The following is a 15649-nucleotide window of genomic DNA, read 5'->3' as shown; positions in this document are numbered from 1 at the left end:
TTTATTTAGGACAGGAGCGCTTATCAGCCTCTTATACAGCGACGCCAAAAGACACATGCACCGCCTGCCGTCAAAAGACGGTGGGCGGTCGTTAAGGGGTTAAATGCTTTGTACCCTGTGAATGAAAAACATTTTTGTTATTAATTCAATGTGATTTGTGTTTTTATGGAATTTTGTAATGTTTTATCTTTTACAATACAGCTTCTATGTATCCTGTATACATAAAATCTGTACCGTTATCTCTCAGCTGATTCTGTCAGTTCAGCTGAACTGACGGCTCGGCTGAAAGCGTGTTCTGAATGTTTCTGATACAAAGAATTGAGCTAATATCTTAAGTTATGAACTTAGATGTGATCGATATTAGGTACATCCAGCTGGGAGAGAACGATACAGCTTCTATGTATACAGAAAACATAGAAGCTCTATCGATAAAAGGAAAAAAAAACTAAGAAAATTCAAATAAAAAAGTGATTTAAAACACAAATAGTTTTTTTTTTTAATTGCTTTTAAAGATGTACATAGCCTTTAAGATAAAGTCTCAATCCTTTGTCGCCCAGTAAACAAAATGCCATCTTGTCACATCAATTATGTAAGGTGTTTGCCTTTTAGTACACCGTTGTTCTCGCACGACAGGCTTTCATTAAACCACCTTCTTTACAGCTCTGTAAGTTATATTTTCCTGCTTTGAAACCCCACAATATCATTGTTTTGACGGTTAGGCTACATTTATACTCTAAATATATTGTTAATTGACATTCACCTGTATTTTGCCTTTGATTTTGTGACAACCATTTCAGCTACTTAGTTCATGTGGTATTTCCATTCTGGGCAGATCTGCTACTGACAATAACATAAATAACTAAAAAGAAATCGTGTTACAAAGGAACAAAAAACAGGTATGTATCTAACATTATACCTGGAGTGTAAAGATATTTTTACCAGTGATATGTAGCTGTGTCTACATCATTTTGCATTTGGAAATTTCAATATATTTCAATATTTTTCTATATTCTTTCCTTAAAGTGATTTTGTTCTTATCGAAGTTCAAAATTCTGTGCTGATCACTTTCAGAATATATATTTTTAGGGACGTGAGCTAATACAGAGCTCCGAATCCCTTGCACGATACACTGTAGATTAAAAAGACGAGATGCTGGATGGCCACCACTAGAAGGTGAGCAGTGTCAGGACGTTGTATGCAACACAGCACAATTGATGTTGAAATGTTGCGTTGCATATGGAGACCTGACACTGCTCGGCGTCATGTCCTTGTATTAAGGGTATGTGCACACACACTAATTACGTCCGTAATTTACGGACGTATTTCGGCCGCAAGTACCGGACCGAACACAGTGCAGGGAGCCGGGCTCCTAGCATCATAGTTATATACGATGCTAGGAGTCCCTGCCTCTCTGCAGGACAACTGTCCCGTACTGTAATCCTGTTTTCAGTACGGGACAGTAGTTCCACGGAGAGGCAGGGACTCCTAGCATCGTACATATGTATGATGCTAGGAGCCCGGCTCCCTGCACTGAGTTCGGTCCACTACTTGCGGCCGAAATACGTCCGTCAATTATGGACGTAATTAGTGTGTGTGCACATACCCTAACGGTGCTGGAGTGATGAAGGAGCTGGAGAGGAGCGCTGGAGTGACTATGTGTGTTTTATTTTTTGGACTGAAGGGGGGAGGAATGTATGGCTGCGGTCATTGTGCCACAATTGTGGCGCACGGCCTGGACAAAAAATACGACACATTTATTATGAGGCTTTACAAACAAACAGACAAACCGACTGTTAGAGCCAGTTCACACAGAGATTTTTTATGCGTTTTTTTTACGTGAAAACCTCGATGGAAAACGCGCCAAAAATGCCTCCCATTGATTTCAATGGTAGGTGGAGGCCGTTTTTTCTGGCGAGCGGAAAAAACATTTTGCGGGAAAAAGAAGCGACATGCCCTATCTTCGGGCGTTTACGTCTCTGACCTCCCATTGACATGGGAGGCAGAAAAAGCGTACTTTGGCGGTTTTTGCCCGCGGAGCTCAATGGCCGCGGGCGAAAAACGCCGCAAAAAACGCCGCACACGGCGTGCAGGCAGATCAAAATCTGCCTCAAAATTCCAGATGGAATCCTGCAGAAAACTTTGTGTGAACATAACCTTATTCTAAAGGGCAACTAAACATTCAACAAACTTCTGACATGTCATAGTGACATGTCAGAAGTTTTGATTGATGGGGGTCAAAGCACTGAGACCACTACCAATCACTAAAACGAAGCGGCAGAAGTGTTCGTGTGAGCTCAGCCGCTTAGTTTCTGTTAATCTTTTTCCAGGAAAGCCGATGTAGCAGAGTATGGGCTCATAGACGCTCTATTAAGCGCGTACTCCGCTACATTGATTTCCGGCAAAAGTTGAACAGAAACAAAGCGGCTGAGTGCTCACACGAGCACTTCTGCCGCTTCGTTTTAGATATTGGTGGGGGTCTCAGTGCTTGGACTCCCACCAATCAAAACTTCTGACATGTCTCTATGACATGTCAGAAGTTTGTTGAATGTTTAGTTACCCTTTAAGGGAACCAGAGAGGACTGCCTGCCTTCGCACATCACGCACCCATTAAAGTCAAAGAATGCGTGAAAACCACGCATGTCACACGGAAGCACTTCCGTGCGAACAGCGTGATTCGCGCAACAGCAGTGAAAAGGATGAATGAAAACAGCAAAGCACCACGTGCTTTTCTGTTTACAAACATCCAAACGGAGTGTCATAATGATGGCGGCTGCGCGAAAATCACGCAGCCGCGCATCATATGGTGATGACACACGGAGCCGTTAAGTGCCTTTTGCGCACGCAAAACGTCGCGTTTTTTGTGTGCGCAAAACACACACGCTCGTGTAAATGAGGCCTAAGACCTTGTTTACACAGTTTTGATACCGTTTTGGGGTTATTTTTTTGCCAAAACTGCAACTGGATTTTTTAAAAAAAAAGCATATATGTCTTTCTTTTTTGTTTGATTAGGAACCACTCCTAGATTTGCCTAAATAAAAAAAGCACAGGAAAATTTCACTAAAATTGCACTGCATGAACAAGGCCTTCACTTAACCCCTTAATGAAGCAGCCCAGTTTGGGCCTTAAGGCTCAGAGACCATTTTTCAAATCTGACGTGTTAATTTATGTGGCAGTAACTCTAGAATGCTTATACCTATCCAAGCGATTCTGAGATTGTTTTCTCGTGATACATTGGACTTTATGTTAGTGGTAAAATTTGGTCGATATATTTAGTGTTTAATTGTGAAAAACAACAAAATGTTGAGAAAATTTGGAAAAATTTGCATTTTCCTGAACTTAAATGTATCTGCTTGTAAGACAGATAGTAATACCACACAAAATAGTTAATAATTAACATTTCCCATATGTCTACTTTATTGTTTTGCATGGTTTTTTTGAACATTCTTTTATTTTTCTGCATTTTGTGGAATTAGGGTATGTTCAGACGGCTTAACGGTTCAAACGCCCCTGAAAAACGGCTAAAAATATGGAGGCTGAACACCTCCAAACATTTGCCCATTGATTTCAGTGGGAAAAACTGTGTTTCGTTCCCACGAGCCGCTTTTCATTGTCTCAATAGAAAAACAGTTCCAAAAAAGGCCGTAAAAAATGCATCAAAAAAAGCTTGATGCATAAAAAACGGCTGAAAATCAGAGGCTGTTTTCCCTTGAAAACAGCCCCATATTTTACAGCCTTTTTTTGTTAAGCGTGTGACCTAAGGCTGTGCAATTGAAATTCACATATTTTTCTGATAAAAGGTACAAATTTTTACATTTTACAAGGAATAAAGGAGAAAAAGCACCGCAACCTTTGAAAGCAATTTCTCCCGATTACGACAATATCCCACATACGGTCATAAACTGCTGGTTGAACAAACGGCAGGGCTCAGAAAGGCAGGAGCGCTATTTGGCATGTAGATTTTGCTGGATTGGTTTTTGGGCGCCATGTCGCATTTGCAGAGCTTCTAAGGAACCAGTACAAGGGAAACCCCTCAAAAGTGACCCCATTATGAAAACTAGACCCTTTGAGGAATTCATTGTAGTTTTCATGGGGTTCTGCGACTTTTTGATCAGTTTTTATTCTATTTTTTAAGAGGCGTGGTGACTAAAAGACAGCAATTCTACTATTGTTTCTTCTTTTTTTTTACAACGCTCACCGTGCGCTATAAATGACATATTCACTTTATTTTGCGGGGCGACACAATTACGTTGATACCAAATGTTTATAGGTGTTTTATGTCTTATGGTGTTTGCACAATAAAGTACTTTTTATAAAAAATAATTTACTTTTTGCGTTGCCTTATTCTAAGAGCCATAATTTTTTTATTTTTCCTTCAAGTGTTAGTTTATTGCGTAACGAACTGTAGTTTTGATCATTACCATTTTTGGATACATGCCACTTTTTGATCTCTTTTAATTCCATATTTTGGTAGGTGAAGTGACCAAAAAAATTGAAATTCTGGTATGGTTTATTATTATTTTCTTTTACAGCGTGCACCGTGCAGGATAAATAACGAAAAAGTTTTGTAGTTCAGGCCGTTATGGTCGCGGCGATACCAATTATGTATAGTTTATTTATTATTTTTTGTAATAATAAAGACTGATATGGGAAAAAGGGGGATTTTTACTTTTATAATTTTTAAACTTTTATTTTTGTACAACTTTTTTTTCATTTTTTTTTTGTCCCACTAGGGGACTTGAGGGCAGGAGGCCCTGATTGCAATTCTAATACACTGCACAACATGCGTAGTGCAGTGTATTAGAGCTGTCGGCTACTCGCTGACAGCAAGCATAGTGGGTCCTGACTTTGTCAGGACCCACTAGGCTTCCGTAGATGGCATAGCCGGAGGCCATTGTTAGGCCTCCGGCTGCCATAGCAACCATCGGCGGCCGCGATTATGTCGCGGGACGTTGATGGTGCTTTAACCCCTAAGAAGCTGCGATCACTATTGAACGCGGCTTCTAAGTGGTTAATCACAGGGGACCACCGCGATCGGTCCCTGCACACTGAGTTGTGATAGCCTGCTGACGTAATAGTACTGAGCTGAGCGGGAAGGGGTTAAACAGTGTGAGAATACAAAGTGCTCACAGGTTTGAATATATATGTTATGCCAATGTGATGGCATTGCAAGCAACTTGCGGGTCGCAAAGTAACCACATTCCCTTTCATTACCTGTGTGTGTCACCATCAGTATCTATGTCGTGGTCAAAGTCGCCGTGTAGCACTAGCCTTAGGAAAATCACATAGGAACTTGTTCAAAGAGAATAACTATCTCAAAACGCAAAATATATTATATAGTCAGTTAATTGCGTTAGTGTCATTGTGTACACTACACAAAGTCTGACTTACAAAAGACAGTGAATAGAGAACTTTATGCACATACGTCAGCCCGTTGTCATAGCAGCACATCACCCTTCACCTGTTTCACTATGTACTCCTAAATGCAGGGGTGTAAAACGAAAAGGATCACAGGGATATAATATCTGACACGTTATCCAGTCTGCAGTATGTTTATAGAGTAGCCATGTAAATAAGGGCTGTGGTAATGTAATTGGAGTATTATAAGGATTATACCATTTCCTTGATCATATTGCAACTATACAGCATATAAAACGGCTTTATTGGACAGTGCCTTGTTTCTCCCTACCTGGTGTAAAAACTGCTGAGCCATCTTGTATGAGAACACAATGGCTTGATGTCAGTAAAAAAAAAAAAATTCTTGTAACTGTACTATCTGCTGTTTACGTCACGACATAGGACGTTCATATACATTATCACTGTTTTCTCATTTTCTCAACTTGTACTATATAGACTTATACCACTTGCAAGGATAGTATACCTCCAACCATTATCACCAGTGCAAAGCGTGATAACCATGGATATCTTCTGATTCACAAGAACATATGGACATTATAGAGGGGGTCTTCTGCTCGGAAACTATTAGCCAGAGAGACAGGGCACTAACAAAGAGTAATACAACATGTAATACAACATGCAAGAGAAATATATTGCCAGCCACATCTTTTCCTGTCAATAACAGTTGATCGACAGGGGTTTCAGAAACCAGACCCGCAATGATGTACAGCACGTAGTCCTGTGTTTTAAATCTGCCTATGTTGTGAATATTCCAGAGGTCTTGTATTATATATACTATAATAAGTAAAAAAAAAAAATTATAAAATACAAATAAAGCAAAAAAGAAACAACAACACATACACCCCTTAGGCTATATTCACACGGAGTATTTTGGGGGAGGAATATCTGCCTCAAAATTCCGTTTGGAACTTTGAGGCAGATATTTCTCTCCCTGCACGCCGATTTTCGCGGCAATTATAGCGCCGTTTTTCGCCCGTGGGCCTTTGAGCCCGCGGGCATAAAACAGCGAGAAATACGCTTTCTCCTGCCTCCCATTGAAGTCAATGGGAGGTCAGAGGCGGAAGCGCCCGAAGATAGGGCATGTCGCTTCTTTTTCCCGCGAGGCAGTTTTACTGCTCTCGGGAAAAAGACGCCGGCGCCTCCCATTGAAATCAATGGGAGGCGTTCTCGGGCCGTTTTTGCCGATTTTTGCGACGCGGTTTCCGCGTCAAAAAACTCTGCAAGTGTGAACATAGCCTTAGCCCGCTCCGACCTAAAACTATTGCCATAGCCGCCCTATTCACCCAATACATATTACATATAAAAACAACTAAAAAACTGAATAGGTAACCCATTATAATACTTTATTTAAGGGAGAATTTGCTCATTTAAAAAATAAATAAATATTAATTAAATATAAGGTTATTTTTTCTTTTACTTTTTGTAAAAATAAACCTCTAATAAAACTCAAAGAAAAAAAAAATATTACTATAAAAATGGTATAAAACCCCATAAAAAAGGCATAAAAACAGTAAAAAAAAAAAGGGAAAAAAAATGAAACAAAAATTACTTTGGCAGCCCAACAAAGAGGTTAAGACCTTTAAACACTAGGTGTGCCAAGTGGCTAAAAAAAATTCTGGTCATTTAGGACGTTAACGGGTTAAATATAAGTAAATGTATGTCCCATTATATGACTACTATTACTCACTTCATCAAGGCAAACAATGACAGCTAGATTTAGATGTAATCTTACCTTCCACTGACTTCCCAATGCTGTGAAGATATGTTATTGTTGGGTATCTTGAGTTAAAGTCCTTTAAAATAGTTTCCAACTGTCCAAAATTGTGGTAGGAAAAATCTAGACTTTGTGCAAAGAGAGGGAGAGCACCCAGCCACATAAGGGACACAGCAGCCTAATAACAGAGAATTGACAGTACTTCAGTATGTGCAAGTTCCATAGCAATTTTTTATTCTTTTAATTTAACGATTTATTGAATAACATATTAAACAAACTTATATCTTGCAGTCTCCTAGCCAGGTGCTTAGCTATGCTGTCAAAAATATCTGTGTTAAACCTGTGGTTTATTTTAAGTACGTAAAAGACTGTGAACACTATGCAAGTAAGTGGATTTACTCCAATAAGCCTCAACTAGCTGAGATATGAATAACTGAAACACAGGTCACGACTTAATAGAATCTTTTGATTAAGAATAAGATATATCCAGATAAGGGTTCATATACACAGTAGAGCCACGTGCACAGAGACCGTACAGCTCCATTACATCCTGTGTTATTTTTTTGAGACTTTAACTCTATGTTTACTATATTGTGTGAACCACTTTATTTCTTGAGGAAAATGAATAAAAACCTTAATGCAAAAAAAATGGTATGGAGCCACAAGGCCTCCATGTGTTACCGTACAGACTCTGTATGTAAGGCAATATTCTTCTGTAGTAGGAATGCTTCTAGGGGAGAATTATGTACATGTGGAATCTGATAGAGCATGCCACGGACATGCTACGACACGGAGGTTGTACAGAGCTGAGATACGGCTGTGTGCATGAGTCCTAAGAGTCCTATGTATAAATGATGACCCTCTCCTCTATCAGCTTAACACGCCCTAAAAAACAATATGCCTAATGCCTTAACCTAAGTCAAGTCATGTCTGTCATGTTAAATTGAAGTGCTCATCTTGACTTACGTTGTCAATTATTCTACGCATCCAAATATCAAGCTCTTTCACACCAAATTCAACAAACCTTTTTCTCATGACAGGAGCATTATCATATTAAAATAGGAAAGTCTTCTCCATAATGCACCAAAGTACATTCAGGCAGTAAATGTTCTTCATAGAAGAAAAGAAAGTCACTGATCCAGCGCTGGTTGTATTAAAAGGAAACTGTGTTCCAATTTTATTGCAAACTATTTTAAAAACTCCAATATACAAAGGGGTGGTTGCAATGAAAAATCGCCTACGCGTTTCAGACAACGCTTGTGTCCTTACTTATGAAATGACATGGAACACTGTTTCCTTTTAATACAATCAGCTCTGGATCAGAGATTCTCTTTTCTTCTATGATTCCGACCGTGTGACGTCACTTGGATCCGACAGTTCGGATTGAGACACAGCAGTGGTGAGCTGGAGGATTCCTCCCATTTTTTCTTTGAGTAAATTTTCTTGTAGCGGCTCTCAAACACAGATTCACCTATCATACTGTCAGATGGTGGAGTAGGTTTATCACTGTTAGGGCCCATGCACACGACCGTAGTGGTGTGCACAGCCCGTGATTTGCGGTTCAGACTGCCGTGGAGTGTCATCCACAGGCCGCCCGCAAATCACAGGCACATGTACGTTCATGTCAATGAGCCCGGACCGCAAAATGCGGCCGTAATAAGACATGTCCTATATTTTTGCAGTCCAGGCTCCCGGGCAATGCACGGGCCGTGGAAACCATGGCCGTGTGCATGGGCCCATGTAATTGAATGGGACCGCAAATCAGATTTGTGGGTGAATTGCTGCTGCAAAAACACGTTTGTGTGCATGAGGCCTAAAGAATGGGGTTTTCACTGCTCTAGAGTCCAGTGGTAATTGGCTTTTAAGAACTTCAGCTTCTACCCATTGCTCAACGATTGAAATCCAATCTATGATGCTCCCAATGAACAGGTCCTTTGTTTATGTGGCTTACAGATGCAAGTTTGGAACTTAGTTGTGAGGCCTACCCCTTCACAACTGAGCTTTTCTTTTCTCCAATGCATTTCAACTTCACAAAATTGCAGTAGACCAGGGAATATCTACAGGGTAGAAATTTGATGAAATGCCTTATCAGAAAAGTGGCGCTCTACAAAAGTTACTTACTGTAGTTCTTCGGTATGACGCATTCTACTGCTAAGGTCTTTCTAAGTCAATTGCATAACTGTAGGCTTTAATTTATGCACCCAAAAGGAAACCATATACATAATATTTCTGCTGGCTGAACACTCTTTTGGCTAAACGCTATCCCCCCTGACCACCTCATAAACATGCACATTTGCTTCCAGCCGAGTGTGCATGTTTATATCAACCGGTAGGGGATACCTCTGGCAGCGGCTTACCTTCCTGCTGAACAAAACAACCGGGCATGTTGAAATCTAACATGCAGTCAGGAGGCCCCCATAAACATCAGATTTTCGCCAAAATTAATGTGGTGTGTATGGATATGTTTAGAAATGGGTGCGCCAAACCATCATAATTTTGAACATGTTAGGCTCTGTTCACATCACATCAGAGCCTTCCGACAGACTTATACCTCGGTAGTATTGCCCAACGTAAACCTCTAATGGAAGTCTCTGACATATGCAACTGTATAACCACACAGTAACATGTTAAAAAATGTACACCACGTGGTAATTTTATTTTTTTTGCAGGATGCCTCTACTCAGAAAAGCGCTTTTCTATACAGCAAAAAAACAGGTATGCTGCTGTACACCAGTCCGAAGGAGGCCAAAAGGGAACACTTTTGACAGCCATCGGGTAATTGGAGTCCTATAGATTCATTTGGCCTATAAACTGGGAGCTTTTTACAGCAGATACGCCAAATGTAGGGCTCAAACGTGATGTGAACAAAGCCTAATGACATTCAGTGTCCAAATTCACTAAGTTATAGAGCATGCAGCTAGAAAATTGCTGAATCAAAACAGAAAAAAACTGCAATTTTCTTATAGAACAAAATATCACACCACAGGGTCTGCCTTTTGAAAGGACATAAAAAGAAAGACCGTTCCCAGTTGTACAAGAAAAAGAAAAAGGAAAAATCACTGGTATTTTTGGCAGCAAGAATTGATTAGTTTGCACTACTATTCTTGCCGCCATAAAACTGGAAGCCTGGTGAACCCCAATAAAATCAATGAGATCCGTCAATGTCCATATGGATCAGCAGCGAAAACGGATCTGTCACGGCTCCATTATAAGCCACAAGGACACCTATAGCTGGCCATACACATTAGAGAAAAGTTGGGCAAACCTGTCGATTTGGCAGGATCAGCTGACAATCTAAAGTGTATGGGGGAAGGGGGGGTCTCCTGACCATCCCCAGACTGCAAATGTCTGGTAAAAAAAGGATCAGACAAGATGTTCCTGCAGGAGATAAGCCGCTGTCAGAGGGCTCTGGCATTGGCTCTTTCCCCTCTCCCCATTGAGATAAACATGCACACTCGGGAAAGCCAAGCATGCATGTTTATGGTGTTCACTTGCATATGGCAAACTTAAATTAACCATTCAGTGCAAGGACCCTGATATCAATTCCTCATATCTCAGTTACAGGAACCTGCTAGTATGACAGGGAAATGAATCTGAGTGACGTTATTTGCAGTCACACCTGAATTTTTAGTTTTTGAAATGTATTTTTAGAAAGTAACTGAGCTACATTTTATCTTCTAATATACTTTACAATGCTCTGTATCACTTTACAACGCTCCTCTAAAAGTGTAATAACACTTTATTAAAATACCTCTACCTTATGTGAAGTCTTATGTGAACAAAGCCTTTGTAGCTGTATATAAAAGTGATGACGATCCCACGGCTCAGTCCTAGATTAGTACACATTTCATTTTGAATACATTTACATTGTGAAGCTTTAAGGGAGCACAAGTGCAATGTCTTATTTGTTTCTGATTCACTTTGGGAAGTGGCGCACATGGGGTCTGACGCCTAATGAAGATTTTTATATGTTTATAAATGCTGTTACGTTACCGCTCCCAGTCCCGGGTCCTTTCTGTCCTCCGGGGCACCGTCGCCTCACTGGGTTCTGAAGCTAAACAGTAACAGAATGTAGTTTGCGTAAGCCGCGGTAGCGCCCAGAGGAGAAAGGACCTGGGACCCAGGAGCTATAAGTAAATGTCGCGATCTGGTCTGGGATTTTAAAAAAATTTCCTGGTCTTAGATCTGAATTTATTTTGCGGGTTTAGTCTGAGGTCTGATTTATTTAGGGAGTCTGATTTGAGGTCTGATTTATTTAACAGAGTCTGAGCTGATGTTTGATTTAATTAGGGGGTATAGTCTGAGGTCTGATTTATTTAGGGTCTGGGGGTTTGATCTGGGGTCTAATTGTTTTCGGGGGTCTGATTTATTCAGGGGTCTAATTTATTTAGGGGTCGGGTATGAGGTCTGATTTTTTTAGGGGTCTGGCGTGAGATCTGATTTATTTAGGGGGTTTGGGTCTGAGCTCTGACTTAATTTGGGGGACCTGGCCTGGAGTCTGCATTAATTTAGGGGTCAGAGTTTGATTTATTTTGGAAGACTGTATTAGTTAAGAGGTTTAGTCTGAGGTCTAAATTTATTTTGTGGTCTGGTCTGGGGTCTGAATTAATTTTGAAGTGTGGTCGAAAGTCTAAATTTATTAAGTGGCGTGGCCTGAGATCGGAATTTATTTTGGAGTCTGATCTGGGGTTTAATACCTTCACTTCCCCCATCCTATTTTCTTTTTAGTTATGTGGCAGATTTTATCACCTCCCCTTGCACTGACTTCTTTCTTGGTGAGCTTGTAGTGTGTGTGTATATATATATATGTTAGATGAAGCAACACAAATATATTAGGGCTGTGGTCTGCAACGTGTGGCTTTGAAGCTCTTGTAAAACTACGTCCCAGTATGCAGCTTTTATAATATAATAAGACTTGTATGTTTCAGTAGAGAGCCACACAGGGAAACAGTGATTCCGATGTAAAATGATATGACATCGCAGGTCAATTTGCCCAGTGATCAGTAGGCCCTTCTTACCTCATAACACCAATGCTCTAACGTTAAATATATTCTTAATGGTGACTAAAAGATTACATTTCTAGATGATTGGTTCCAAATCTAGATTTTGATTTTGATGCGGAATAGAAACTGAGCCTTATAAGATAATGTTTATATCCCTTCCTCACAGAAGACCTAAAGGATACACTGGAACAGCTGAGGGTATGTTCACACGACCTATTTTCAGCCATTTCACGGGCCGTAAACGCCCCAAAAAATGGCTGAAAATACGTAGGCTAAATGCTTCCAAACATCTGCCCATTGATTTCAATGGGAAAAACGACTTTCCGTTCCCACCGGGCGGTTTTTTACGCGTCGTTTTAAAAAACTGCATGTAAAAAAATGCCCCGTAAAAAATAAGTGCATGTCACGCCTTGAGACATTTTTTGAGCCGTTTTTCATTGCCTCAATTGAAAAACAGCCGTAAAAAACGCATCCAAAAACGCTTGATGCTTAAAAAACGGCTGAAAATCAGAGGCTGTTTTCCCTTGAAAACAGCTCCATATTTTCAGCTGTTTTTTGTTACGCGTGTGAACATAGCCTAAGTGTACACTGACCAGGATCCCGTTCAGCTGCTTTCTACCAGGTTACTTTTACCAGGCGAGATTAGGACATACTTATCAGAAGCAAATAAGGCTAAGTTCACACTAGCGTGGTCTCCCGTTTAGGTCTCTTCCATCAGAGGAAGAGATGGCCGAAAATCCAAACGGAAAGCTTCGCTTCCATTTGAATGACCATTGATTTCAATGGTAATCCTGTTGTTTTAGTTGGATTTCGTCTGCCTCTGTTTCCGTTCCACTAGGTTTTTTTTCACGGAAGCAAAAGTGCTGCTGCCTAAGGTACATTCTGATGACGCTGTACATACTTTTCTAAATAGGTGGCGCAATTGTTATAGATTGAGATATTGTCATTCAGATATATGGTAAACAATTTGGTGCTAAATTGCTAAATACAAGCTGCTACCACAAGGCTTTTTTTTTTCTTCAGAACAATGGGTGACCCCCCACCTATCAGACTTTTTCTTGGCATATCCTATGGGCATGTCATTACTGTCAATATTTGGAATACCCCTTAAAAGGTTACAATTACAAACATGCACAGCTTTTATCTAAAGCGTCATAACAATGCCAATGCCCGGATAACATACATATATTTGTTCGTTTTATCCTAACAATCATGTACCTGGTTCTTATATGCTTATTTCAGATTGATGCTAATTATAAAACCTCTTGGTTCTAACTTAAAAATACCTAAGAGAAAAGTAGATAAATGCAATAATAAAAAATAATCTTTGTATTACAGGACTCCAAAAAGGAGAATTTTTTACCTTATCATATCTATCTATCTATCTATCTATCTATCTATCTATCTATCTATCTATCTATCTATCTATCTATCTGTCTGTCTGTCTATCTATCTATCTGTCTCTCTCTCTCTATCTATCTATCTATCTATATCTTATATCTCTCTTTCTCTCATATCTATCTATCTATCTATCTATCTATCTATCTATCTATCTATCTATCTATCTATCTATCTATCTATCTATCTATCTATCTCATATCTATCTATCTATCTGTCTGTCTATCATCTATCTATCTATCTATCTATCTATCTATCTATCTATCTATCTATCTATCTATCTATCTATCATCTATATCTTATATCTCTCTTTCTCTCATATCTCTCTCTCTCTCTCTCTCTATCATCTATATCTTATATCTCTCTGTTTCATATCTATCTATCTATCTATCTATCTATCTATCTATCTATCTATCTATCTATCTATCATCTATCTATCATCTATATCTTATATCTCTCTTTGTTTCATATCTATCTATCTATCTATCTATCTATCTATCTATCTATCTATCTATCTATCTATCTATCTATCTATCTATCTATCTATCATCGTAATGCGTATTGCATGGACATAATAAGCAGTCCCCAGGTGACAAGTAACTTCAGTACCAATTCCTTGAAAGTTGTAAGTGGCCGTTGATGAAAGTCTAGACAGCGATGAATGAGCACCATTACCCTCATTACCCGGAGCATTATCGCCAGCCAGTCGCAGTGACAACTCTCCAGTAGTTTTCTTGAATCCCGGGAGCTACCAGGTTACTCCGATCCGGCCACACTCCTAGTTACCTCCCCAGCACTCGGTACTATGCACTTCTCCCGGCGCACGCTTCCTGGGACATACTGAAATATCGCCGCCTAGCGGCCGTTTTGTTACAATTCTCTGGATACTTATGACCCTCCAAATAGTTCCTATGGGTTGGGTCTAGCGTCCTGTAATGTGAATGAGGGGTGGATCAGACATACAGGAAGCAGGACGACTGATAAATCGCTGTAAACTCAACATGTATGTTTCAACTTGTTCTGAAGAGGGCAACACACGTCTATGGATGTTTATATAAGAGCACATGCATCATCTGTATTGACAGCTACTACATCCTCCCCGATTTCCATAATATCCTGATACTCTACCCCAAATTGAAGGCATCACCTTAGTAGTCCTAGTAAAACTGGAATCTCAATTGCTTTTTACAATTGAAAGGATTAAAACGTCTTGAATATTCAGACAAGCCATTGAGATGTGGTAAAAGATAATATTGTTTGGGCTAAGTGAACTGGGACACCCAAAAGAAAGAGGGTGCAATGACGAGTACTTCACCCCAACCTGTTTGGCCAGATACTGAAATCATTGCCCTCCTCCAGCTTGTGCTATGTCAGAGCGTCTTACTACCCCTGTCCTGTTACATAGTTAAAGGGGCTTTCTAATCGTGAAAGATTCAGTCAGGTTGCATAATGTTTGATACCTCTCAGCATAAGGCCTCATGCACACAATGCAGCTTGTATACAGATCCGTACAGACATGTATATGAGGCCTTACAAATATGTCACAGTTCCTGAATACAGCCATGTACACCGCCGAACAAATGTGGTATGTGACATCTAGAAGAGGACAGACTGTTTTACATTGCAATTCATATTGACCCTCATTGCTATTACCAGAAACACGTAATCCATCTAGTATGGTTTTCGCTTCCCGTGGTCGGACTTAGGAAGGGAAATTAGTGTAAACATTTAAAGGTTAGTTATAAATATTTAAAAGTTCTGTGACTGTGTATAATTCCGGCAGATTGATTTCTTTAAAATGTACTTCATGAAAGGAAACTGTATAGTTTATACGGAGTATTATTGTGGTAGGACTGCTGAAACATTGGATATTTGCCATTTTGCCATAACTTCATTGCATACATTTTAAAGTTTAAAGCATCTTATAGCTTGATTTATGGTAGTCCAACCGCTGGGTCACCCATAATTCCCAAGAACAGTCCCCAGTCCTTGATAAGACTTCTGGGAAGCAATGCTAGAACATTTTAGCCACATTTTAGTGCAGTCCTGAATCTCGTTGGCGAACATATAGGGCATAACCCCGTAACCAGATCACTAACCTCAGTGAGTCACTGTAGAA

General features: G+C 39.9%; 1 protein-coding gene across 2 annotated transcripts in view; it reads right to left on the bottom strand.

Moving 5' to 3' along the window:
- Nucleotides 1-14414, bottom strand: part of CPM (carboxypeptidase M) — a 94355-nt gene extending 79941 nt beyond the window's left edge. The window contains exons 1-2 of one of the 2 annotated variants that reach the window (XM_075855009.1): nt 14206-14414; nt 7148-7307 (exon numbers count right to left, since the gene is read on the bottom strand). In XM_075855009.1, coding sequence (XP_075711124.1) covers nt 7148-7307; nt 14206-14223 — 178 coding nt within the window. In that variant the 5' untranslated portion in view covers nt 14224-14414. The remainder of the gene's footprint in view (nt 1-7147; nt 7308-14205) is intronic. The other variant, XM_075855010.1, reaches the window with a different exon arrangement.
- Between the last annotated feature and the right edge of the window lie 1235 nt (nt 14415-15649).

The sequence above is a fragment of the Rhinoderma darwinii genome, chromosome 3, assembly GCF_050947455.1.
Source record: "Rhinoderma darwinii isolate aRhiDar2 chromosome 3, aRhiDar2.hap1, whole genome shotgun sequence".
Taxonomy (NCBI): Eukaryota; Metazoa; Chordata; class Amphibia; order Anura; family Rhinodermatidae; genus Rhinoderma; species Rhinoderma darwinii.
Note: the sequence above shows the minus strand (reverse complement) of the source record. Positions and strands in the feature narration are given on the sequence as shown.